This window comes from Dreissena polymorpha, chromosome 10 (assembly GCF_020536995.1).
Source record: "Dreissena polymorpha isolate Duluth1 chromosome 10, UMN_Dpol_1.0, whole genome shotgun sequence".
NCBI lineage: Eukaryota > Metazoa > Mollusca > Bivalvia > Myida > Dreissenidae > Dreissena > Dreissena polymorpha.
In genome coordinates this window covers 41136288-41163752 of record NC_068364.1, presented here as the reverse complement: position 1 = coordinate 41163752, position 27465 = coordinate 41136288, and the positions used below count along the sequence as shown (strand labels likewise).

At 35.7% G+C, this 27465-nt stretch overlaps 1 protein-coding gene across 3 annotated transcripts; it reads left to right on the top strand.

Moving 5' to 3' along the window:
* LOC127847083 (protein PML-like) lies at positions 1-27465 on the top strand. Of its 3 annotated transcripts, none has more exons than XM_052378681.1 (4): positions 1-983; positions 7675-8684; positions 10348-10508; positions 26196-27465. In XM_052378681.1, the coding sequence occupies exons 1-4, from the start codon at positions 649-651 to the stop codon at positions 26196-26198; spliced, it is 1509 nt and encodes a 502-aa protein (XP_052234641.1). In that variant the 5' UTR covers positions 1-648; the 3' UTR covers positions 26199-27465. The 3 variants fall into 3 exon arrangements, with proteins under 3 accessions (XP_052234641.1, XP_052234640.1, XP_052234639.1); XM_052378680.1 differs by having other exon boundaries at positions 10348-10514; XM_052378679.1 differs by lacking the exon at positions 26196-27465 and having other exon boundaries at positions 10348-14484.

Genomic DNA, 27465 nt, shown 5'->3' with positions numbered 1-27465 from the left:
TGAATTGTCTTATTCCCAAAATGGTAGTCTTGATGGTACGAGTTACACAGTGTCTTGTTTCTTCTAAATTTTCGACTGTTTATCGTTCAATTGGGACCGTAGTTCGATGGCAAACAGAGTAAATGACAAACGCACGTGGAGTTTATAGCAAAGTTCTTGTTAAATTGTGAACAGTCGACCGAAAATCGCCTTCATTCATTACTGACAGCTGGACGTTCGGAATTACACACTTTGATTTTGGGGTGCTATTTGTGGAACTTTTGGTTGTTATGGACATACTTGGGCGATTTTTATCAAATAAAAGTGTTTTATCATAGATGGACGCTTCCTGCTGGCAACCACAACGACATATGTGTGCATTGTTTGATCTTTTATGCTGTTGCATTGTGTTATTCAATACACCTGTGAAATCATCTTTGGATACCTTTACTCTTATTATATATATATATAAGGACCAAATTTTTTTCAAGTACCTGTGATTGCACGTGAGATTGAATTTGAAAGTTTTGTAACGCTCAATTTGAAATTATTTTCGTTTATCATAAATTTAAAACTCCGGTATGTACAAAACATACCAAAAAAAGCATGGCTGTAACTGTTTGAGTTAAATCAAAGATCTTGAGATAAAAAGCTTCAGTGGTCTACAAAATGGCGACCTTTTCGCAATCCTCCATTGAAAAAGGATCTGACATGGTCCAAGACTTATTGTGCTCGACCTGCGAAGAGGAGAAACTAGAAGAATCGGCTGATTATTATTGTGAATCTTGCGTTAAGTTTTACTGCGGAAAATGTATTCACTTGCACAGCCAGTTGTTTAAGAAACATTCCCCTCATGGAAGGAGTGATATGAAGAAATGGCCTGTTGCCAAGAAGGTGGAAGATTTCCTTTTTAGATGTGATGTTCATAAGGAAGAAAACTTGGCAATGTTTTGCAAAGACCATAGCCAGCTGTGCTGCAATAATTGTGCTTTCCTTAATCACAGGTATTTTATCATTTGTTTGGTATTTTTTTAGGAGAAAAAGCCTATGATATTTAACTAAGTTAAAATGAAGTTGAAAACTTATTGAAAAATCAAGTCAATTATAAAAATAAAATAAATGTTTAACAGGGCTTTCCTTAGACCTCAAATCTCTAGAGTCGATGACTCTTGGGACTATATTTTCAAGAGTCTAAATCAAATTTGTATGAGTCATAATACTAACGCAGGAGAGTCAATGATCTTTTGTACTTTAAGCAAATTACTGATATATAATATATTAAAGGAACAAATTAACAAATATCTAAACATTTATTTTTTTATATTCCAGTCAATAAAAGACATAATGTAAACAAACATTGTGACCAACATTGTGAGCATAGTGAAATCGATACAAAAAAACACACACACTGGTACAGTAGACTCTGCCAATACCGGACTCTCTGAATACCGGAACTCTCCAGATTCCGGACGGTCGGGCCAGTCCCGTATTTTCTCCTTCTATTTCTTTGTTAAAAAATGTTGAATAAACCCAACTCTCTGAAAACCGGAAACCAGATGGGTATCTCCGTAAATTTGGTCATTTTTAACGTAAAATACATTGAGTATACCAGACGGTCTAAATTCTCAAGATGCCCGAGGCGTAAAAATAACAATACCTAGTCAGCACAGTGAGTGCGGTGCCACACATTTTGCTCGGGCAATTATTGATAATCGGATTAAACAAACCATAAAGGTGTCAAGTCGTTACCGCGCTATGGGAGTCCGATTAAGAAATGTAAAACAAACTGTGAATGTCTATAATAGACTCACGGTAACACCAAAAAGTGATTGACTCGATCGTTTTATTAATTATTTATTATCGCCTATGATAAACAATTTAATTAAAATATTAATGCATGCCGTTGCGACGATCACTTTCTTTTGATCTTCTCGGTTATTTTAAAAGATCTTATAGCCATGTTTTTAACATAAAGGAGAAATGTGCTTTCAAGCAAAGAGTGATCTTGGACTTTTTCGTGAAATCGTAAACTTCAAGAATTAGTACGTTTTGAGATTATGAATATCTTAAAAAATATTTAAAAATAATTATGACGCTGTTGTTTGCTTGTGTGTATGTTTAATGATAATAAATCGTGTATCTACAACAATCCTTTTTTGTGTTTTACTCGCCTATATGACAAAGGCCACGTACGTACATGTATAAAGCACCACGCTCACTTTGGGATTAATCAAAACAAGTCGGTATGGAATATTTTTTGCTTTTAATTGATTAAAAACACATTTGTTAAGAATGCACTTAACATCATCAGTACCTGCATACAGTTATCACATGGTACATGTAAATATATATGGTTTGTTTTATTTTTATGTGATTCTGTACACAATGCATACCATGTATATTTCGGCAATATGCAAACTCTTGGTAAACCGGAACTCTCTGAAAACCGGACGATCAGGCCAGTCCCGAGACTGTCCGGTTTACAGAGAGTCTACTGTACTGAAATAATATATATCAGGGGTAGAGCTGTAGCGATTCGGTTCGATGCATCGAAAAACCGATTCAACGCCGCCGATTCGATTTCGATACCAATACTGCCAATTTCGATTCGTTTCAGTGCAATTCCGATTGATGCGCATTTTAAACCTTACTTTCAAAATCCGTCGTCTAAACGTTCTTGTCATTTGTAATTCGTCTTGTGATAATGATTGGTCAATAGCCAATATGGCATCCAATGAATGAATAAATAACATGCTGAGCATTACATCAGCTGGTAAAATGGCTTCTCCAACCACTTCGAAAGACGCACAGTCAGAATTAAAATCAAAAGTATTCGAACATTTCTGGTTTCGTAAAGGTTCTGATGCAAAGGCAACTTGCAAAACGTGTTTTGTTGACGTTAGTTACCCATATGTTTTGTTTACTAAACTGCGAGCATTCTGTTAAGATGTCAACAGGAAGTTGTTTATATGCTTACATGTTTTTGTTGTTGTTTTTTCTGTTAAACACAGGTGATACATTGTGCATTTTATGTTATTTAAGCATAACTCAACAGAAAGTTTTGTTCAATAAATTTGTTACTTATAAAAAAATGTTTCGTTTTTAAATGTAATTTAAAAAAATCAAACTAAATGTTCAACATAATAAGTTAATAACAAATACCAAACCTACATGTATTAATTCATTATTTATTAATTAATATAATTCACAAACCAAACATGAAATAGTTTGCAAAATCAGCAGCAAATAGTTTAATTTGAATCGAATCGAAAATAATCGAATCGGACCATTTGAGATCGAATTGAATGATGGGTGAATCGTTAAAGCTCTAATCAGGGGTGTCAATTGTCCTAAATTCGAAATCCATAAAATTGAACAGAGAGTCTGAGACTGAAGGTAAAGAAAATAGAGGGCAGAGCCCCTCTAGCCCTAGCTTATTGTTTATTTTTATTTTCTTTCTATGTGCAATTTTTTGTGAGTACAATGCGAAATGTTATCAATCAGACCATCCATAACACCGCATGTGTATTCATCATTCTATAAAAATGTTATAAAGATCGTTGAAAATAAATTAAAATCGACGAACCATACTGTTTTCGAAAACAACTGTCGAAAAACATGTCGAGATACGTCTTTTGTGCATGAAATAAAATAGGCATTTTGTTTGACTTCAGAAAATGAAAGTCAGTAATAAGTAACCTACATGTAGCAAATACGCAATCAATACATGTATATTATTCGGTTGACTTATTGTTTTAAAATATGATATTGCAGTGCTTTACTCTGATAATGGATAATTTATAGATGACAGACATTAGCAACGTTCATAGAATGGTACTGTTTTCAGAAAGTAGCTCGAAGATGTTTTGTCAGTTACTGCTCATGTCAGTGCAAGCCGTTTACCGTCAAAATCATAAATAAATACCGCCTCCCCAGCCTTAAACTAACTCATCGGATTTACATTCATCTCAAAATGGACCCTGGACGGCTCAAATCCGGATTTAATTATTTCATTTGCCATCTTCACCGAAGACGTGCAACAAACAAGCTGTTTTTCTATGCCGTCTCAAATGGTCAATTAGTACGCCTATGGTGTAATCAATTAGCACATGCAGCATCCAAATTTATCACTTTGCCACAAGGTCAGTTATACCGGTTCTATGGTTATTATTAGCAACTTTGATGCAAAGCGTGTAACGAGGTGTAGATGCATATCGGTGGCCTCTCTGTCAGACTCAAAATGCTGCCTCTCTGTTCATTCTCTGCTGCCTCTCTGTTATAAACATGAAAGATAGATGATCGTAATTCACAAAAAAATAAGAAAATCTAAAATTAAAACCCGTAAACACATTTGTGCATTAAAAGAGGTGGTCCATGAGTTGAAGCATATATCCAGCTACAGGTTCACAGTGTTCCGCAGGTCCAAACACTTATTACAGACTCTATTGAAGATGGAATGATGACGAGGGTGGTGGAACAATAGTGCAAACCGGCCACTTTGATGACTTTTTAACATAGCTTTTCCGTAATATGTCAAATATCTAATGTCATTGATATCATCTTTATTTTTAAAACTTTACGTTCAATATGCGCTATATAGTAATTTTCGTCAATTTAACTTAAAAAATGCCTACTTTCCCTTTCGTTGTGGCACAGAAAGCCTCTCGATTTGCTCACTTTTCTGGCACTTTTCCATCTTCAATAGAGTTTGTGATAAGTGTTTGGACCTGCAGTATACTGTGTACCTGTAGCTGGATATATGCTTCAACTCATGGACCACCTCTTTTTATGCACAAATGTGTTTACGGGTTTTAATTTTAGATTTTCTTATCTGTTTTGTGAAAAACGATCATCCATTTTTATACCCCTCTTTGAAGAACAGGGGATATATAGTTTTGCACATGTCGGTCGGTCAATCGGTCCGTCCACCAGATGGTTTCCGGATGATAACTCAAGAACTCTTTGGCCTAGGATCATGAAACTTCATAGGTACATTGATCATGACTGGCAGAAGACCCCTGTTGATTTTCAGGTCACTATGTCAAAGGTCAAGGTCACAGTGACTCGAAATAGTAAAATGGTTTCCGGATAACTCAAGAATGCTTACGCCTAGGATCATGAAACTTCATAGGTACATTGATCATGACCGGCAGATGACCCCTATTGATTTTTAGGTCACTAGGTCAAAGGTCAAATTCACAGTGACTCGAAATAGTAAAATGGTTTCCGGACGATAACTTAAGAATGCTTACGCCTAGGATCATGAAACTTCATAGGTACATTGATCATGACTGGCAGATGACCCCCTATTGATTTTCAGGTCACTAGGTCATAGGTCAAGGTCACAGTGACTCGAAACAGTAAAATGGTTTCTGGTTGATAACTCAAGAATGCTTACGCCTAGCATCATGAAACTTCATAGGAACATTGATCATGACTGGCAGATGACCCCTATTGATTGTCAGGTCACTTGGTCAAAGGTCAAGGTCACAGTGACTCGAAACAGTAAAATGGTTTCCGGATGATAACTCATGAATGCTTACGGCTAGGATCATGTAACTTCATAGGTACATTGAGCATGACTGGCAGATGACCACAACTTATGTTTAGGTCACTAGGTCAAAGGTCAAGTTCACAGTAACTCAAAACATTAAAATGGTTTTCTGATGATAACTCAAAAATAATTAGGCCTAGGATCATGAAACTTCATATGTACATTGATCATGACTGGCAGATGACCCCTATCGATTTTCAGGTCTAGGGGTCAAAGGTCAAGTTCACAGTGACGTGAAGCAGTAAAATGGTTTCTAACGTATTCACACAATGGCTGCCACTACAACTGACAGCCCATTTGGGGGGCATGCCTGTTTTATAAACAGCCCTTGTTTTAGTTTAATCAAGGATTAAAATATATTTTGAAAATGACATATTAAGGTGTGTATTTCAATTTTCAGGAGTTAAAATATTTAGATTTATTTTGTTCCTGTATATTTGTCAAATGTCCTGCAAATGTTGTTTTGCATACACTTAATAATAATTAAAATACAAGACAAACAACAAAATTGTATGATAAGAAATATATTTTTGGGTTAGCTTCTTGGTAACCTATGCGTCAAAATGATGCAAGAGAGATTATTTGTAAGAGTCAAAATATGAAAATGAGTATGAAAATGTGCGCATCAAAAAGCAAGATTGTGCTTCAATTGAAATCCCTGCTGAAGAATTCAAAATATGGTTTTAGATTACAAACATGTTAATATACGCTTCAGTTAAGTTAGAGGTAAACCATACCACAGGGCCCTCAATCCATTTTAGGGGAAGCGGGTCGCTATCCATAACGGGGAATTTTCGCGTCGTTTCCCTTTTTGGGGGATATTTTATTCTCTCTAATCCCCGGGGAAAAACTGGCCGGGGGAAAAAATGGACCGCTACACCGGTATAACATTTGTACATGTTTGCACTATATTCATTGCTTTTTTCATAATTAAGTATGTTTGACAATATTAAATTAAAATAGAATTGAGATATAATAATCCTGAGACAAATCTATCTCGCCTACTGAATGTAATAAGTCATGTAACTGACATTTTTATAAATTTTTACTTTTTTTTTCATTTTTGTGTTTATTAAGGTGACATACATCAACTGTAAAAATATTAAGTCAACCTTTTTGGTAAAAATAATGTTTTTATCAAATTTTTGAAATTGACATAACAAACACATGTCATTTGCTGAATGCAAAAAGTAGCGTAACTGACATTTTGTTAAATTTTCAGGAGAAGCAAAATAATAAACATGTTTCCGTATTCAATTTTCTGATTAGTATTATAATAACACTTAAAAAACGAAACAAAACTCAAAATTGATATGTCTTTTTTAAAACAATAAAAAATTAAGAAAGGAGCAGTTACCATAATTTTCAACACTGAAATATTTTGAGCGCAAAAAATAACGTAAGTGCTCTTACTTTATTTGTGAAAATGTCTGAAAATATGCTTTCCTGAACAATTCACAAAATGTCAGTTACCCTTCTTATTACATTCAGTTTTTTTAGGGGGAATTTTCCCCCAAAAAGGGGAAAAAAGTATACTTTTTAGGTGGGGGAATGCGGCCGAATTTCGGCCGTGAATTTGACAGATTGAGGGCCCTGTACCAGTAAGATGGTCCTGCTCAAATACATGTAACTGGTGAAATTACTTATCAAACAAAGAGATAATAAAAGCCATGATATTTGGATAAGTTAATATATGGTAAAAATAAATAAATACTCATCAAATACATAATTATGGATAATAAACTATTTTTTTAATTACACATTCACCAGATTTGCATAGATTTAGATGTAAAAAATAGTATGTATGCATCATTTTTAGCTCAGCTTTTTTTGGAGAAAACCCGAGGTATTGTCATAGCCAGCCCGTCGTGTCCGCCGTCCGTGTCAAGGTTTGTTAAGGTTTTTAACATTGGCTCTAAAATCAAATTCCTTCCACCTACAACTTTGAAACTTCATATGTAGATGCACCTTGATGAGTTCTACACGCCACGCGCATTTTCGGGTCAAGGTCAAGGTCACTGTGACCTCTTAAAAAAATACAAAGATAATCTGACAAGCTTTCACTGCCGAGCGTGGCACACGTTATGCGGTGCTCTTGTTTTGTTTGTTTTTTCATTAAAACAGAATCTGTTTTCTTACAGGCGATGCAAAACAGTGATGCTTTTATCGGACTTGGTAAAAAATACCTCCACTGACCTCAAACAAGTATCAGTTACTATCCAAACTACTCTGGCAAAACTGAAGAAGCTTCAGGGCAATCAGGAGGTTAACATTCATTCTGTGCAAAGTTCATATGATGAGCAGTTACAAAAGATACAGGAAACTCGCAGAGAAATAAATGCAGCCTTAGACACCATTGAAAAGAAGACACTGCAGGAAATGAAAGACTCACTGACCAAACTGCAAGCCTCTCTACAAAGTGATGTCGACAAATGTGCCACTCTTCTTGATGAATTAAAACAACTTGGAGATGCTATTCAGGACATAAGCGATAAAAGCAAGCAAGAACTATTTCTTATAGCCAGCATTAAATGTCAGGACAAAATACAGCAGTTTGAAAAATATCAAAGGGAGAACTTTGCTCAATTAAAATCGTCAATAACTTTTCAGCCTAATAATGAAATTTTTCAGTACCTTTGTAAGTTGTCAGGTCTTGGGAAGATTGAACACTATGCCCAGACATTGACATTGCAGGGAAGTCCGGACCAAGTCATAAGGATTGATGGGAAGTCCGAGTATGATGTACGCCTGCGAAATGATTCAAATAATGAGTTTTCTTGCAGTATCATTGACATATGTGTTCTCCCTAGTGGAGAGGTCCTGGTTTTAGACGACAAAAATAATAATGTCAAGCTGCTAAACCAGCATTACCAGCTGGTGAGTCACTGTAGTGTACCTGGTTTGTCATGGGGCATGTGTCAGATCACACCCTGTGAGGTTGGTGTTACTGTTGGTGATGAGGTCCAGTTTATCAAAGTGAACAACAACCAGCTGGTGAAAGACAGAAAGCTCAAGTTTCAACATCGCTTGTTCAGTATTGCCTTCCACCAGGGAGACCTGTTTGTCACTTCTAGTACTGAACTTTACAACTACTCACTGAGTGGTAAACTAGTCAGCAAACTTCATGAGGATAACTCAAATACATTGACAGGTTAGAATCATATTGGATTTATCTCTATGATCAAGAACATATCATTATAGCAGCAAGACCCTTCAAATTCTGGAGTATTACTCATACAAATAGGTATTACCGTAATGACTCTATGTTTTCGGACACTTAAAAATAATATTGTTTTTTCGTGTCCGAAAACTTAGATACGAAAAATATTAACAAAATACAGGTGTCCGAAAACTTAGAGTCGAAAATGGAAGTGTCCGAAAATAGCGTAAATTGTATCAACGACTACCGGTAATAGCATGCGCTTGTAAAATATCATGCTGTATAGTATAAATTACAGTTATACATGTTTGCACTGCATTTTAAATAATTGTAAATGCTTAATTTATTTGACAGAAAGTTACTACAAGGTTGTACTTTGACCAATGAGTTCAAAAATGAGCATGTGATGTACCGATACAGGCTTGTATCAACCTGTAATTAACGCAATAAAAAAAGCAAACTATGAATTGTTTGTTTGTTCATTTCCGATAGTTGTTGTGTAAGAGCTTCCATTGTTCGTAAAACGTGTAATACGGTGCATCACACTTTGAAACATTTAGCATTTGTCACAGTTATTTTACTGAGAAGGGATAGTACAATTGCGGTAGATAATTGAACTGTTAATTGGCACTATCCCTTGTAATTGTCATAACGCTTATGCTTTCGGGCGAAACCATTGTTTAATACCGGTTTACAAGGTTATTTACCCACTAGCGCAAATGTAATGGTCCATTGCCCTCAGGCATGCACCCGCAATGTTTTATGATGTTAATCTGGTTGTATAACCCCATGATCGAAGTGTCATTAGATATCAAAAACAGGTTCGAAATTTGGTAAAATAGCGCTGTAAAATATACTGTCCGAAAACTTAGAGACATAAATAATGGACGAAAACCCGTGTGTCCGAAAATAAAGAGTCACGAAAAATAATTATTTTTGCTAAAAAAGGGGGTGTCCGAAAACTTAAGAGTGTCCGAAAACATAGAGTAATTACGGTAACCTATTTATGCCTAGCGTCTAGAAAAAGGCCTTGGCAAACAGCGTAGACCAAATGAGACGCTGCATGATGCGGTGTCTCATCAGGGCCTGCACTGTTTGCTTAAAGAAATTTCTGTAAGAAATATTTTAAAATATTAAAAATAATATACTAGGCATCCTAATTATGGAAATAAATTGGTCCAATCTACATGTAGAAAGATGGGAGCGTCCACTAGGCATAAATGGGTTAATATATATTGACTGTCACTCCATGACAGGTCTATGAAACAAAAGTGTATGGCTGTGAAAAGAATAGTTTTTGGCCTATTCTTTATATTTCGTTGTTATCAAATAAACATAGTGTAATATGGTGTGCATACGTTTGATTATATACTTAACTTTGTCTTTCATTGATGCAAACAACAAACAAACAAGAATACATAAACAACACTTAATTTATGTGATTATAATTTTAAGAGATTGCTTTTGTAATAGGTGAAACAGTACTAGACAGGAAAGTTTCATTATTGTTTCCTTTTCTACATTATTGTCCTTAAGTTCGAGTAACAAACGCAACTAAATTCATGATTTTTAACACATACATGTATAAAGTATGCTTATCTGATTTAATTCATAATTATGACAAAAGATTGTAATCATGTATTCTGTTTTGCAGTCGATTGTTGTGCAGTGAGCCCGACAGGTGACAAGTTGTATATCACAAACTACATTCAGCACAAGCTCCTCACTCTGGCCAGGGATGGATCAGTCCTTTCAACGTTCATGGACTATGAATTGGAATGTCCTAGGGGTGTACATGTGACACCTGCAGGCCAGGTACTGGTATGTGGTTCCAAAACTATCCTACAGGTTGACAGTAAGGGCAGTAGAAAGCTGGCCACTCTGGCTACAATGAGCAATGGGCTTCTGAACCCACGGTCAGTCTGCTACAACAGCAATACTGACTCCATTATTGTGGGACAGTTTAGTAACAAAAATATCCTGGTGTACAAAGTGAAATAGCTTATCATTCTTGTATCTGATTTGTGTAATAATAATAATGATAATAATAATGATGATACATGTAATAATAATAATGATACAAATTACATTGCTGTTAGTCAATGAGCACTTTGGTACAGAGCAACACTTTTTTAAATATATATACAGTACATGTGTAGGAATAAGTGATATAAATGGCAATAGCTGTTTGTGTAATAGTGATATGTTACAATGCAAGAATGAATTTGAAGTGTGGATATTTTTCTTGAAATAATGTTATCTGAAGAGTGTGATTTATGTGTAACAATTGCTTGATTTATTCCTCTATTTACTCTTTAAGTGGCTCTGATATAATTTAGTCCATGGAAAACTTATCAATTGATAATATTGGTGGAACTAATATAGCCACAATTTGGTCATTAATAGATAGTTTTCACATAAAAACACCTTTTAAATGCATTTTTTACAGGTTGTATAATTGTTTTCCATCTTTTTGCGCTTGATTTGCTTCTCATAATTTGTAACATTAAGTGCCACTAGAATGATGATACATAGAGAATAACTGGTTACTGCCCAATTGTTTTGTCATATATAAGGGGAGGCTTAAAATAAACAAGAGATGTGTTTGTCAGAACCACAATACCCCCTATTGCGCTACTTTGATTTATTTATTTATTGTTTATCATTTGACAGGTACAGATAATTACCTCCCTTTAAAGCTTATTACTTCCCTTAGAATTGTTTTTTTTACCTTGAAGGATGACCTTGACCTTTCACCACTCAAAATGTGCAGCTCCATGAGATACACATGAATGCCAAGTATCAAGTTTCGATCTTCAATATTGCAAAAGTTATGGCAAAACTTTAACCGTACTTTAACCAAGGTTAAAGTTTTGGGACAGAATGACAGACAGACTGGCCAAAAACAATATGCCCCCAATCATTCAATCCGGGGGCATAAAAAGGGCCAGGCATGCATAGCTATAATTTTCTTTGTGTGGAGCCTGATATATTACAAAACAGTAAGGCAGTTATCTGTTTTTAGCTCACCTGAGCACAACGTGCTCATGGTGAGCTTTTGTGATCGTCTTTTGTCCGTCGTCTGTTGTGCGACATCAACATTTGCCTTGTTCACTCTCTAGAGGCCACATTTATTGTCCAATCTTAATGAAATTTGGTCAGAAGATTGGTTTCAATGATATCTTGGATGAGTTCGAAAATGGTTACGTTTGCTTGAAAAACATGGCTGCCAAGGGGCGGGGCATTTTCCTTATATGGCTATGATGTCGGTTGGTTGAAAAACATGGCTGCGAGGGGGTGAGCATTTTTCCTTATATGGCTATAGTAAAATCTTGTTATCACTCTCAAGGCCACATTTATTTCCTGATCTTCATGAAACTTGCTCAGAAGATTTGTCCAACTGATATCTTGGATGAGTTCAAAAATGGTAACCTTTGCTTTAAAAATATGGCTGCTAAGGGGCGGGGCATATTTCCTTATATGGCTATAGTAAAATCTTGTTAACACTCTAGAGGCCACGTTTATTGTCCAACATTCATGAAACTTGGTCAGAAGATTTATCCCAATAATATCTTGGATGAGTTCAAAAATGATGCCGGTTGGTTGAAAAACATGGCCGCCAGGGGGCGGGGCATTTTTCCTTATATGGCTATAGTAAAACCTTGTTAACACTCTAGAGGCCACATTTATTGTCCAATCTTGATGAAATGTGGTTAAAAGATTTGTCTTAATGACATCTTGGATGACTTTTAAAATGGTAACGTTTGCTTGAAAAACATGGCCGCCAAGGGGCGGGGCATTTTTCCTTATAGGCTATAGTAAAATCTTGTTAACATTCTAGAGGCCACATTTATAATCCGATCTTCATGAAACTCGGTCAGAAGATTCATCCCAATAATATCTTGGACGAGTTCAAAAATGATGCCGGTTGGTTGAAAAACATGGCCACCACGGGGGCGGGGCTATTTTCCTGATATGGCTATAGTAAAAACTTTTTAACACTCTAGAAGCAATATTTATTTTCCAATCATCATGAAACTTGGTCAGAAGATTTGTCCCAATGATATCTTGGATGAGTTTGAAAATGGTTTTGGTTGCTTTAAAAACATGGCCACCAGGGGCATTTTTCCTTATATGGCTATAGTAAAATCTTGTCAACACTCTAGAGGCCACATTTATTGTCCAACCTTCATAAAATTTGGTCAGAAGATTGGTTTCAATGATATCTTGGATGAATTCGAAATAATTATGTATGCTTAAAAAAAGGCTTTTACGGGGCGGGGCATTTTTGCTTATACGGCTATAGTAAAATCTTGTTTACCCCCCTGAGGCCACATTTGCTGTCCGATCTTCATGAAACTTGGTCAGAAGATTCATCCCGATAATATCTTGGACGATTTTTAAAAATGATGCCGGTTGGTTGAACAACATGGCTGCCAGGGGGGGCGGGGCATTTTTCCTTATATGGCTATAGTAAATCTTATTAACACTCTAGAGGCCACATTTATTGTCCAACCATCATAAAATTATGTCAGAAGATTGGTTTCAATGATATCTTGGATGAGTTCGAAAATAATTATGTTTGCTTGAAAAAATGGCTTCAACGGGGCAGTGCATCTTTCCTTATATGGCTATAGTAAAATCTTGTTAACACTCTAGAGGCCATATTTAATGTCCGATCTTCATGGAACTTGGTCAGAAGATTCATCCCGATAATATCTTGGACGATTTTCAAAAATGAAGCTGGTTGATTGAAAAACATGGCTGCCAGGGGTCGGGGCTTTTTTCCATATGGCTTTAGTAAAACCTTGTTAACACTCTAGAGGCCACATTTATTTTCGGATCTTCGTGAAACTTGGACAGAAGATTTGTCCCAATAATATCTTGTTATCTCAGGTGACCGACTTTGGGCCTTTCAGGCCCTCTTGTTTCTGTTTATCATATCTTTACATCGCCATGTTAAAAGAAATAATGACATATTTCGCTACAACGCTGCATTTTTAATGGAAAGAAAAATGATTTTTGATGTTTTACTTGTTGTCATGAGTATTGTGTGTAATACTTGTGAAATATGTGTTTTGCTGTGTTTTTTTGGTCTTTTTACGGAAGTTCCCGCTTACATGTACCAAATCAAGAAGCTACAGCTAGTTCAAAATCATGTCGCAAGAGCAGTCCTAAACGCTTCTTGTGAAGAACCACTGATCTCCTAAAAAAGTTACATTGGCTCCTTGTAGAGGCCAGGGTGATGTTTAAAGTTTAAGTTGTAGTATTTCGGGTAATCATTAATATGGTACAGCTCCAGTTTACATGTACATAAGAGAATTGTTCGTACCTGCTTAAGGACAATACAAATTAAGGTAACACACTTACACAAAAGTCAACATCCCTAGACGACGAACAAAACTAGCTGAGAGATCTCTTGCCGTCTTCGGTCCGAAATGTTGGAACAATCTACATGAATAACTAAGGCTTGTCAATCTGAAGCCAGTTTTCGATCAAGGCTGAAAACACATCTCTTTGGACAATTTTACAACAGTGAGTGTACTTGAAGGATTAGTATGAAGTCTGCATTTTTACTAACCAAAATAGTAATTGTTTGTTGATTGTTTTCACGTTCTTGAACATAAAATGTATACAATGTATTGTAAACTAGTTTGGGCTGAATATGTACATGTAATTGTGAAGCGCTATAGAATATGTAAACATTGTTTGCGCTATTTAAATGCTATGTATTTGTATTTGTATTATTTGTACATTTTTGTGTCAAAAGTATATTACAATTTTTATCCAATTGTTGATTTTGTTGAATCTGATGATATTGTACCAAAAATGATAACCTTACTGTTTATTCCGAGTAATTATATCAAATATTATAATATGTCCAAATATTGGCTGATATAACAACTTTCTGTTGATGTGATATAAAACAATAAATCAGGCAGATATCAATGTAGTGTATAATAAAGAGTAAAAAATAATCAGTAATGTCCCAAAGGGGGTGATTTATTCAATTCAATGTCAAAATCATAATTCCAAACATAGCTCTGCGAGCAGTCACTCCAGACTCTAACCAGTTATTTTGAAACTATTTATAATCCAGGGCAACGAAGCAAGACAGTGCATAATAGTCACTTCCTTAATCTGTTTGTAACCTTTTTGTGGCCGTTATATTCCTCTCACACATTGTCTTGGATTTTCAAGAAACTTGCATTAAATGTTGAGGTCTTCAAACGATGTACAAGAGGGATAAGTCAGTCAAGCGAGGTTAAGTGCAAAGTCGCACGTTAAGTTCAAAAGCCTGTCTATTTTTGTGTCTGATCCAGTTCTCCTATACTATACCTGAAACTTGGCTAAAAGGTGAAGGTCATTGAGACAATGTGCAGCAGTTCAAACCATTGACCCTCTGCACATTGTCTCCATGACATAAACTTTTCATGCACATCCTTCAATCGTTGTGTCCAAGTCACTTTATTCTTTCAAGCATTGTCATGAAATTGCGCTACAAGGTCTTTGCAAAGATTTGTAGAAGGTCAAAGGTTTGTGTCCGCTCGTTACATCCTAAAACCATTGACGGATGTTCATGAAAAGTTTAAGTCATGAAACAAACAACAGAAGGCACGTGTCAATCACTTTAACTTAACTCTTTCAGTGCTGGAGCCGAATTTTGAAGGCCTTTTGTAAACAGTTTGGATCCAGATGAGACGTGGTGTCTCATCAGGATCCAAACTGTTTGCTATTCTGATAGTTTTCTTTGAAAAAATAGAAGAAAATGCTTATTTTAGAAATTCAGCAGACACCATTTTAGCAGACGACAAATTTCCCAGCATGCAAAGGGTTAAAGGCTCAGAAGACCACCTGAAGGTCAGAAGAATGGCAGACAGGAATATGGCCTTATTTCAATAGACAAGTGATCTTTGTTCAACCTAAAAACATGTAAAAAAATTAACTCGACCCAATCATGAAATATATGATGTTCAGTTTTGAAAAGGACTGCATCATTTTGACTCTGTCAATGCTTATTCTGCTGAAGTCCACCTGTCCACCTTTTCAGAATAGTTTAATTCATTTGCCTCTTAGGTGAGCACCTTAAGGCCCAAGGCTCTCTTGTTTAAATATATAAATGATCAACTCAATTAAAAAGTCACCAACAGGAATAAAACATATTGTACGATATTCTAGTATACCAAACATGTGGAATACTCAATTAAACCAATAAAAATGTTCAACATTATCAATATAATTCATCGACAGCAATATTTGTATACTGAATGATAATTCACGAACTAAATTTAAGATGATAACTTCGTTCAAGACGATGATTTGTTTCCCTTAATCCAAATGCTTAATTTACTAAAAGGCCAAGGTCAATGAATCTTAATTAGGCTCATTTATGTTGTTTTTCCCACTATCAACTCCAAACAAATTAAGATAGCTCGGTCTTTTTTTCGTTAATTGTTTTGTATAATACACGTGAAATGTTCTTAAAGACAAACGTTTAAATCGATCAAAACATTATTAGAAAAATACTTGTTCTAATTAAAAATGCACACCACTGAAATGTGCTGAAGTAGTCAACTTACAAAAAATAATGCAAGTCCTGTAAACATAAGAGGGCATGAAAGGCCCAAAGTCGCTCACCTGAGATAAAAAGAAATGACCTGTTCTTCAACAACAATGTAACTAAACTATTTTTATTCTTTCCAAACATTCATCATTTATACGTAAGCAATAATGCAAACAATACAAACAATTCATATAAAAATACAGTTAATAAACTTTCAAAAGTTAATCATAGTTAAAACAAGGTTTCGAAAACAATTATACACTTTTATGTCTAAACTTGGTCAACAGTTTGTGTTCAGTACGAGGCAAATGCCTGTATAAAGCACTTGGATAAACAAACACCCATGATCACTATAATTGAATTCACTCACAAACTTTCACTTAACAAATAATTAAGAATTCACTTTCATTGTATTATTCACTCATATTTTCACTTAGAGAAAAAAATACTAATTTACTTTGCCTAAGTAATCACTTAACTAATAATTGCACTTATTTAAAAGAACTAAACTAACTCCACTAACTTAACATTAACTTAACTTAACATTCCCAGTTAGTGAAACACAGTAAATCATTAATTCAAATTTTTATTTAGAGAAAAATAAGACTAAGTCACTTTTACGTGGTGAAATTTCAACTTAGAACATTTAACTCACCTCCATGATAAAACTAACAGTTGCTACGTTAAACAGGTCTGGCAGATTAGTAATTCACTAACCCCAATCTTTCAATAAGTGGACTAACTCTTTCAACTTAGAGTCAGGGGGTCTAGCATTAGTCTTTCACATGTATACCCAGATGTTTAGTTCTTATGGGAGAGGTCAACATTGTGCCAGTCCCCTGATTCTGAAGTGTAGCAGGCATAGTAACGTAGGTAAACATCCAATCAAATGAGAGCACTGCTATTCTTAGCATCCAGGTAAAGTTAAGCACTGATCAAAGATCACCACTGACCACTGATGTAAACTATCCACACTTACAGAGAGTTTAAAGCATTTATTTCATTTCTTAAGAATTATCATACAATAAAAATACTGTGAAACCATTTATTTTCGTCAGCAGGAAATTTCGTCCTTTTTAAAAAAATGACTATTTCGTCAGCATTTAAATTCGTCCATTTCTGGTTTGAAAAAAACGTCCGATTTGTTTGTAAGGTTTGTAATACATGTAATACGCGATTGCGAAAAATTTGTGCTGGGGAAAGAGGGGTGACACTTGGTAGTCACTTGCAGGAGGTGGGCCTTGTTTGGCATATGCCAATTTACAAGTCTGTTATTTCAGGTGATAGTAACTGTCCCTTATATTTTTAATAGTATTGTCTTTAATCCGGATTCGACGCATGTTGGCTGTATAATCTGCAACACCCCTGAAAAACACAATACACACAATGGGTAATAAAGTTGTTAACAATTAGCGCTTCAACACTATTCTACCTAAACGAAGTCGATGCATTCGATACAGCCTTATTGCATTCGCGTTTTACAGGAAATGTCAGTTGTCATTACACTGTATAATGTACACCCCTTTGTGTCAAAACCGGATTTAACTTGAGTGTGAATAGTCGACTGTTTCATGCTCTTTGTATCAATATCATCCGGGTATCTGTACTATAAGTATATCAGTCTACAAACAAGGTGCGCGCTTCCGCATATGGGTATTCGGACGTTAAAAAAATTGACCTACGGTTTAGTGTTCATGTCGTCGAACGCATTTAGCAATATAACTCGTTTTTTTCACTATTTCTTTACTTGCAAAAAATACTAGTGGCTTATAACTTACCTTGCAATCTTTTTTTACTCGCATTTTGCGAGTGTGCGAGTGTTAATTTCGAGCCCTGTGTATATGCGTGGATTATGCTGGATTTAAATGCCTCATGCATACGGTAATTCAATCTTATTTGTTTCAAATATGGGACATGATTGTTCGTTAGGATCTTGAATTCGTCTATCGGTCGAAGGACGAAAAAGACGAAAATTAATGTCTGACGAATAATAATGGTTTCACAGTATACCAGATCTATCATTAATGAATTTATAAGTTATTAACTATCATCAATGAATTTAAAAGTTATTAAAAATTGTAATTTAAAGAATTATTATTGTAAGAATAAAAACGAAGTAAACAATTACAAGGCAGGCGTTACAATACATATAAAGAAAACTGCCCCCGCCGGCCATGTTTTTCCACATATCATGACCATTTACTCCAGTTACTCAAATGTAAAAAAATAAGAAGAATTTACAAAAGTTATTTCAATCAAAAGAGTCTTTATAATTTAGCAAATGCCAAATAACAAGGTTGCCAGGGAAACAGTTTCATAGCACAGTAGTCTGCTAAATACACCAAAACACAGTAGGTTAACTTGGCTTATCAGTAAAGATCAAAGATAAGGCTCTGCAGTGCATTAGTATATGTACATTTATTTTATGAGATAGGTTTATTAAATTGCATGCAAACTACTGTCTTTATGTAAACCACATTTTATGAAAGAAGTCCCAGGTTTATTCAAGGGAGTTAACTATTACTTAACTATTAGAAAGTATGTACAGGTTATCTTTCTTTAACATTATGGCTTATCACTAGACTGTTTTCACTATGTACATATAGAGAAAACTACCCGCCCCTTGGCAGCCATGTTTTTCAAGCAAAGGTTACCGTTTCTGAACTCATCCAAGATATCATTGGGACAAATCTTCTGAGTTTAATGAAGATCTGAAAATAAATGTGACCTCTAGAGTGTTAACAAGGTTTTACTATAGCCTTATAAGGAAAAATGCCCCGCCCCCTTTCGGCCATGTTTTTCAACCAACCAACATCATTTTCGAACCCGTCCAATATATTATTGCGATAAATCTTCTGACCAATTTTTATGGGGATCGGACAATAAATGGGACCTCTAGAGTGTTAACAAGATTTTGTTATAGCCATATTAGGAAAATTGCCCCGCCGCTTGGAAGCCATGTTTTTCAAGCAAACGTAACCATTTTCGAACTCATCCAAGATATCATTGAAACCAATCTTCTAACCAAATTTCATGAAGATTGGACAATAAATGTGGCCTCTAGAGAGTGAGATGAGTCAGATGAGCTAATAAAAACCATAACATAAAATATTTCACTTTGAAAGAGCTATACATGTGCATTGGCGCAACCTCCTAATCTGAGCTCCTCTTGGCAGCGGCTCCATCTCTTATTGAAAAATGCAAATGTATCAATTAGATCGAATAGAAGCCAATGGTTTGTGCAGACATTAACTTGTACTTGTACGCGTATATTTCATCCAATTAATGCATCAAAACTCATGTTTGGCATACAAACCTCGAACAACGAAGATAATTGTAAGCTTTTTCAAGAAGTTCAGTTATTTATCAAACGAACGAAACGATTTAATGTATAACAATCAATTAACCAGGACATAATAGCACCCCTCAAAGCATTTCAATATCAAGTTGAAAGGAAGAATATGGTCGAGCTGGTCAGGGTTTTTGCAAGCATGTGTATCTTTGTTCATAATTATGATGTTGTATTTTTATTATTAGTTTTTTTTCCTCTTTTTGTCTCATTCGTCCAATATTAAGTATACACAAACTTTCTATTAGCCACTTACTCTGTATAAACAATTTTGTTATTAAAACAGGCTGATTTATTTTGATTCTACCTTTTATTTGTTAAGTATGCACATACAACATTGTACTACCAAATTACCTGTATCTTGGCATACCCATCTTGTTAACCTTTACAAAAAACTGTCATAATGGAGAGGGCTCTTCGATGATGTTGGTATAACTCTAGGCCCAATCCATTTGTATACATGTACCTCAAACTGTCTATTATATGTAATTGTTTGAAAATGAATGTGTATATACAATAAAATATGTTTAAACTAAAACTACAGGTTCAAAGCAATCGTTTTATGTAATAAGCGATTTAATTGGCATGGAATTTGCTTGTCACACAGGCAAAATATGTCGATTTGCTTTTACGAATTCTTTCATGCTACAACTTTTAAAGGATCTCACGTTTCCAAATGTTTGTGATTGTATGTTTCTGTACATCTTTGGATGAATTAATAGTCGCTGAATCGCACTACATTGGCCGATTTTTTTAAATTATGCGAAATATGTTGAAAAAACATATAAAACCTAATCACCCTGTAAAATTATACGTGACATTTAAAAACATCCGTGCCTGAGTGCCACCTCGGAATTAGCATTGGCTCATGTATTAATGCATCTAAAAAAGGGGTGGCGCGCGTTATTAACGGCCGTGTAGAGTTGTTACAAGGTTATTCTTAGAATAGACCCGATGGCCTTATTTCTGGACACATGTGACCCAGATTCAATCTTGGCCCAGATATTGTCCAGATAAACATAATGACCAAGTTTCATCACAATTAGTATTGAGATTGAAGTTCACAAAGCACATTGCACACCGAACACCGCTTAACTACAAGCGCTATACATAGTGTGATCACAACAGCTCGCCTTGAGCACACAATGCTCAGGTGAGCTAAAAAAAAGCTTGTTTACAATTCAGAAGTCAATTTTTTTTTGTCCAATCTTCATGTTGCTTGGTCAAAACAATTGTCCTAATGATATCTCGGCCGAGTTTGAAACTGGGTCATGTGTAATTGTATCAAGGGTGTGGTTCCAGTATGTTGAAATTCATGACGGCCAGGGACGGGAAAGTGCCTTATTATTATGGCTGTCTGGTGAAAAATATGGCTGCCACGGTTTATCGTGTAATTTTTTTTTATTAAGTGCAACGTTTGAACATATATAGTGTGATGTTGAAGTTCTTTTTAGCTCACCTGAGCACAACGTGCTCATGGTGAGCTTTTGTGATCGCCTTTTGTCCGTCGTGCGTCGTCCGTCCGTCGTCAACATTTGCCTTGTGAACACTCTAGAGGCCACATTTCTTGTCTGATCTTCATGAAACTTGGTTAGAACATTTGTCCTATTGATACCTCGAATGAGTTCGAAACTGGGTCATGCTGGATAAAAAACTAGGTCACTAGGTCAAAAAAAGAAAAACCTTGTGAACACTGTAGAAGTCACATTTGATGCCAAATCTTCATGTAACTTTGTCAAAATGTTTTTCTTAATGATATTTTGGTTAAGTTCAAAAATGGTTCCGGTCCGTTGAAAAACATGGCCGTCAGGGGGCGGGGCAGTATGCCCTATATGGCTATAGAGCAACCTTGTGAACACTCTAGAAGTCACAATTTTTGCCCAATCATCATGAAATATGGTCAAAACATTGGTTTCATTGATATCTCGGATGAGTTCGAAAATGGTCCAGATTGGTGAATAAACATGGCCGCCAGAGGGCGGGGCAGTTTTCTCAATATGTATATAGTGAAAACATGTGAACACTCTCGAAGTCACATTTTTGGTCCAATCTTCATGAAATTTGGGCAGAACATTTGTTTCCTAGAAACGACGGTTGAGTTCGACAATGGTTCGAATTGGTAAAAAACATGGCCGCCAGGGGGAGGTCTTTTTCCTAATATTTATCTAGTAAAAAGCTTGTGAACACTCTAGAAGTCACCTTTTTTGCCTAATCATCATAAAATTAGCTCAAAACATTGGTTATGTGGATATCTCGGATGAGTTTAAAATAGTCGTGAACATTTGAAAAAACATGGCCGCCAGGGGATGGGGCAGTTTTCTCTGTATGTATATAGTGAAAACATGTGAACAGTCTATAAGACACATTTTTTGCCCAATCTATATGAAATTTGGTCAAAACATTCGTTTCCTTGATACGACAATTGAGTTCACAAATGGTTCGGATCGGTAAATAAACATGGCCGCCAAGGGGGGGGCGGTCATTTTTCTTACATTTGTATAGTAAAAAAAGCTTGTGAACACTCTAGAAGATACATTTTGTGTCCAATCATCATGAAACTTGGTCAAAACATTGGTTGTATGGATATCTTGTTATGGTATCTAGGCCGAGTTCCTTTATGGTTGCGGTCTGTTGAAAACATGGCTTTAAATGGCTTTATAGTGTAACCTTGTTTACACTCTACTATGAAATTACCGATGTACATGTTGAATGAAATTCATGCACATTATGATATTCATGATCTCCATGAAGTAATCTGAATGTTCATTCCGCCGATAAGATATACAGTTAAATTGCAAATTTTTATGCTCCCCGAAAATATTTTTGGTGGAGCTTATAGTTACCAGTTTGTAGTTCCTTCCTTCCTTTCTTCCTTCCTTCCTTCCTTCCGTCACACTTTTGCTACCGTTTCTCATAGCGCCTTCAATACTTTACCAATCGCTTTCATATTTGGCATGTAGGTACATGTACCTTGCACGGACCTCTACCTTTTGATGAGGTTTGAGGCTACTGGGGTCAAGGTCACCGAGGCTTATAATAGATTTCCTTCTGTCACACTTTTCTACCGTTTCTCATAGCGCCTTCAATACTTAACCAATCGCTTTCATATTTGGCATGTAGGTACCTTGCATGGACCTCTACCTTTTGATAAGGTTAGAGGTCACTGGGGTCAAGGTCAAGGTCACCGAGGCTTATAATAGACTTCCTTCTGTCACACTTGTGCTACTGTTTCTCATAGCGCCTTCAATACTTTACCAATCGCTTTCATATTTGGCATGTAGGTACCTTGCTAGACCTCTACCTTTTGATGAGGTTTGAGGTCACTGGGTCAAGGTCGCCGAGGCTAATAATAGATATTTTTAGGTGTTTATTAACACATACATTGACAAAGCGCATCATTGGGGAGCATCCATCAGTTCCACTGATATTCTTGTTTGAAATTTATTTTTGTTCCTTTCTGAAGAGGATTATTATGTTTATGATTGGTTGGGGATGAAGTGCAACAAACATATTTTTGCTATCTGGAAACCATTGATTAAATATTGTCAAAATTTCAAGTAGTAATATTGATTTCACAGAAAATTACTTAGGGGAGAAACAACCGTATATAACTTGAATTCTGTTTGACCTCCAATTATGAATGCATGGCTTGTCAGGAATGCACTCTTATTTCCCATTCATCCACCTGCTTATCAGCAACTAATTAATTCCCTATTGACTGTGCCTGAATTGTTAATTTGATGTAACAGGCTTGCAGCCTAAAAGCCATTAGTCCCTAGAAATATCCCCAGCTGGGAACACACATCAAAGACCTTCAAACTGATAAGAGTGGAACACAAATTGTTATGGCACACAGTTTATGGATGTCAGGTCCGTAGTTTTGGTGTGATTATCAAAGATTTGTGTTTTAAATAGGTATAATTGTTGTTTTAATTGAAAATATAATTGCAAGGTGAGTCTGAAAATAGTTCCAGTTTGTTTAAAAGCAAGGCCCTGAGGTGGGTTGCAGATTTCTTTTTATTGCTCTAGTAAAACATTGTGAACTCTGTATAAGTCACATTTTAGTTAAATCTTAATTAAACATGCTGAGAACATATGTTCCTATAATATCTTGATTTACTTTGAAAATGGCTCCGGTGCTCTGAAGAGCATAGTTTCCAGGGGCGAGCGAATTTCTTCTTGTGAACCTTTTGATGATATTTATGTTTCATGAAGTACTTTTATTATTTTGAACTCCACCTTCCCTGAATAGTTTAGTTCCTTTGGGTCTCAGGTGAGCGCCTTAGGGCCCATGGCCCTCTTGTTGTTGATGATGATGATGAGACTTAAGAAACATGAACAAAAACCCAGATTTCTGTATATTGAATTGCTCAACTTTATTACCATTACTTCTGATTACCATATTTATTTTTTCCAGAAAATCAATTAGTGATAAACCTAGTAAAACAACAAGAACTGTTTCATTCAAATCTTATGTGACCCTTTTATCCAATACACATGGTATGTCAGATGCTTTTATTGGAATGTCTCTATTTGATCTATAAATAATGGGCAAATTACCTATTTTACTTTATATTCACAGCTTCTTTTGCAAGAGAGACAACAACTAACTGGCTAATTGTGTTGTTGCAGTAGAGTTGTCCCCCATACATAATTCTAAGATGTTAATCTGTACATAACAGTGCTTTGTTCTCCATTTTGGGAATGGGGCACGGACTTTGGATTAGGAAAATTTGTGGTGTTTTGACTTAAATTGGGAAATTAGTTTTTATTGTTGTTTTGCTTAAAATTGCTTCAACATTGAGAATAAAAGTGTGTACAGTATTATATTTACTAAGGTTGAACTTTTATAGCTGAATGGGAGATGAACAAAATGTTGAGATTTAAAAAAAATGCGAATTTCTAGGTCCTATTTGGAAAAAATATATACTTTTTTCCATTGGGGATGGGGCGGAATACTGGACCCAATTTTGTATGAAAAGAAAACACACTTATACACCTTTCTTTGTTGGAAATATTTTCAACAAGACTATTGTCAAGCAATATGGTGAAACTCCACCATTGTCAGAATTATTTTTTTATTTGTTGCCATAGCAACCAGAATTTTTGACGTAGGAACAACATGAAATGACGTGCATAATCTCCATGTTACCATCTATCCATGTTTCAAGTTTCATGAACAAATATGAAGAACTTTTAAAGTTATCGCAGGATCCAGAAAAGTGTGACAGACTGACTGACTGACTGACTGACTGACTGACTGACTGACTGACATATTGACGGACACACAGAGCGCACACCGGTAGGGGACAATTATCAAAAGTATTATAATATGCTAAGATATAAAATATTTATGTTTCATAAGTACTTTTATGCTTCTGAACTCCCCCTTCTCAGGTTTTTTAAGTTTCTTGGGTCTCAGGTGAGCGTCTAATGGCCCATGGGCCCTCTTGTTATAAGAGATGCAACGGGTAACACATTTTTAGCTCGACTATAATATATGAAATATATATAGTGGAGCTATCCTACTCACCCCGGCGTGAGCGTTAGCGATAGCGTGCAAATGTTAAAGTTTTCGTACCACCCCAAATATTTCCTATGTCCCTTGTCATATTGCTTTAATATTTGCATACTTCTTTACCAACATGACCCCAACCTATAAACAAGAGCAGCCAACTATATCAAGCATTTTGTAAGAATTATTGCCCTTTTTTCACTTAGAATATGCATATTATTGATAAATCTATGTTAAAGTTTGCGTACCACTCCAAATATTTTCAATGTCCCTTGACATATTGCTTTCATATTTTGCAAACTTCTTTACCAACATGACCCCAATCTATAAACAAGAGCAGACAACTGTATCAAGCATTTTGTAAGAATTATGACTCTTTTTCCATTTACAATATGCATTTTACTTTAGTTACATTGCCATAACTTCTTTATGTATGATCAGATTTTATTAATACTTTGACAAAACAACATTTACCTGAATACCACAATGGATTCCACCCAAACAATACCCCACGCCCCAACCCAGAATCCATGCCCCCCCCCCAAAAAAAAACAACAACAATTTTTTTCCTTTTTTTTGTTTTTGAAAAATCATCTAATAAATGACCACACCCCACATTATACACCCCTTTCACCCCCCCTCCAAAAAAATAAATAAATATTTGTTTTCCTTTTTTTTGTAAGATCGTCTAATAAATTTTTGAATATGAAAAATTTGCCAATGATGGCTTACGTTATACTGTCAAGCACTCGAATAGTCGAGCGTGCTGTCCTCTGACAGCTCTTGTTCTTGATTCAAGCTGGGAGCTTTTTATGGATTGGGTATGTTTTGGTTTGGGGCAGTATTTATTCAGTACGCAAAGTATCGGACGTATAGATGTCATTGCAGATCCAGATAAGGCTTCGGGCTTCAGTCCGAAAACATTGTTAAGACCCTGAAGAAACGTTATTATATACTTTGGCAAAATTTATTACTTCATTCATATTGTTCAGTTTTTCTTCTAATTAAGTTAAAGTACACATCAGTTTTCTTGTCACAATTCAACATATAAAGTGCAGTCCAATATCGTTTCAGTGAAGCTCCTGCCCACTTCATAGATAATCTGACGATCGGATGCAGTTATTTGCCCCTGCTGGCTTCATAGATCATCTGACAATCAGATGCAGTTATTCGCCCTTGCTGGCTTCATAGATAATCTGACAATCAGATGCAGTTATTCGCCCCTGCTGGCTTTCTAGATAATCTGACGATCGGATGCAGTTAGTCACCCCTGCTGGCTTCAAAATAATCTGATAATCGGATGCAGTTGATTGCCCAGGTTCACATGAAACACAGACCCTGGCTTGGTGAAAGATCTTTTGTGGAACAAGGAACGAGCCGCAGTTGAGTCCATCCCTGTTTGATGTCACCAGATCGCTCAAGACCTGCCCATCAACCACTTATGGAAAAGATTATTAGACACTATCAATTAGTGTAAACCTATTTATTTTAGCTCGATTGCATAGAAAACCTAAGGCTTATTTGAAACACACTAGAGTCCATTTCCTAGGACTAGAACCAGTACACGGTGTCTATTGGGGACATCTAAAGAACGCACCCACAATAGGGATCGAATCCGTGACCTCCCAATGGCTTGGCGGACACCATATCCACTACACCACTGCCACTCACACTATCAATAGACTGTAAAAATATGAGGGTGAAATTTCTGAACAATTGACCTTTCATTTTGTTTAGAATATTTTACAAACTATAAAAATTTCAAAATATTTTCAAACTTTTTGTATCAACCATTCCAAAGGGGAAGCACCCTAACATTTGGCTTGTTATCTTTCCATAAAAATATTTTTTTTTTAAATAATGAATTGCATGTGAACTTCAAAAGAGACATATTAATCAAATTGTGAACACATATTTTTCAAATTTTGAATTTTTCTTAAAAGGCCATATCGGTATTTATTCCTGAAACCAAACTGTGATTCAATTCAATGTGTCGCAAAACAAGCTTTGGGAATTCTTGTCTATTAAATCTTTATGTTAACAAAATTAACATCTTGCCATATAATTGACACATAACAATTTAGGCTTGTTTAAACATTTTTGACGTTCTTAACGCTTTTGGAATCAGTGATCACTTGTCCATCTGTAAATTGATCTGTTTGGAGCAGGTGTGTTATGTTAAGCTGCAGAACATTTGAACATTAAGTTGATACCCAGGATTAATATCGGATTTCACTTTCAGTCCCATATGTGACAATGTTTAAGGCTTAGTCCTATATCATTTCAGGGACACGTCTGCTCGCTCTAACAATCAAATGCAGTTGTCTGCCCGTCAGCTCGTAAC

Bases quoted from the DNA above. Each gene is read 5' to 3' on its own strand.
- LOC127847083 (XM_052378679.1), top strand. From the start codon at position 649: ATGGCGACCTTTTCGCAATCCTCCATTGAAAAAGGATCTGACATGGTC. The intron at 984-7,674 runs GTATTTTATCAT...GTTTTCTTACAG, and splicing joins TGTGCTTTCCTTAATCACAG to GCGATGCAAAACAGTGATGC. The intron at 8,685-10,347 runs GTTAGAATCATA...TCTGTTTTGCAG, and splicing joins TAACTCAAATACATTGACAG to TCGATTGTTGTGCAGTGAGC.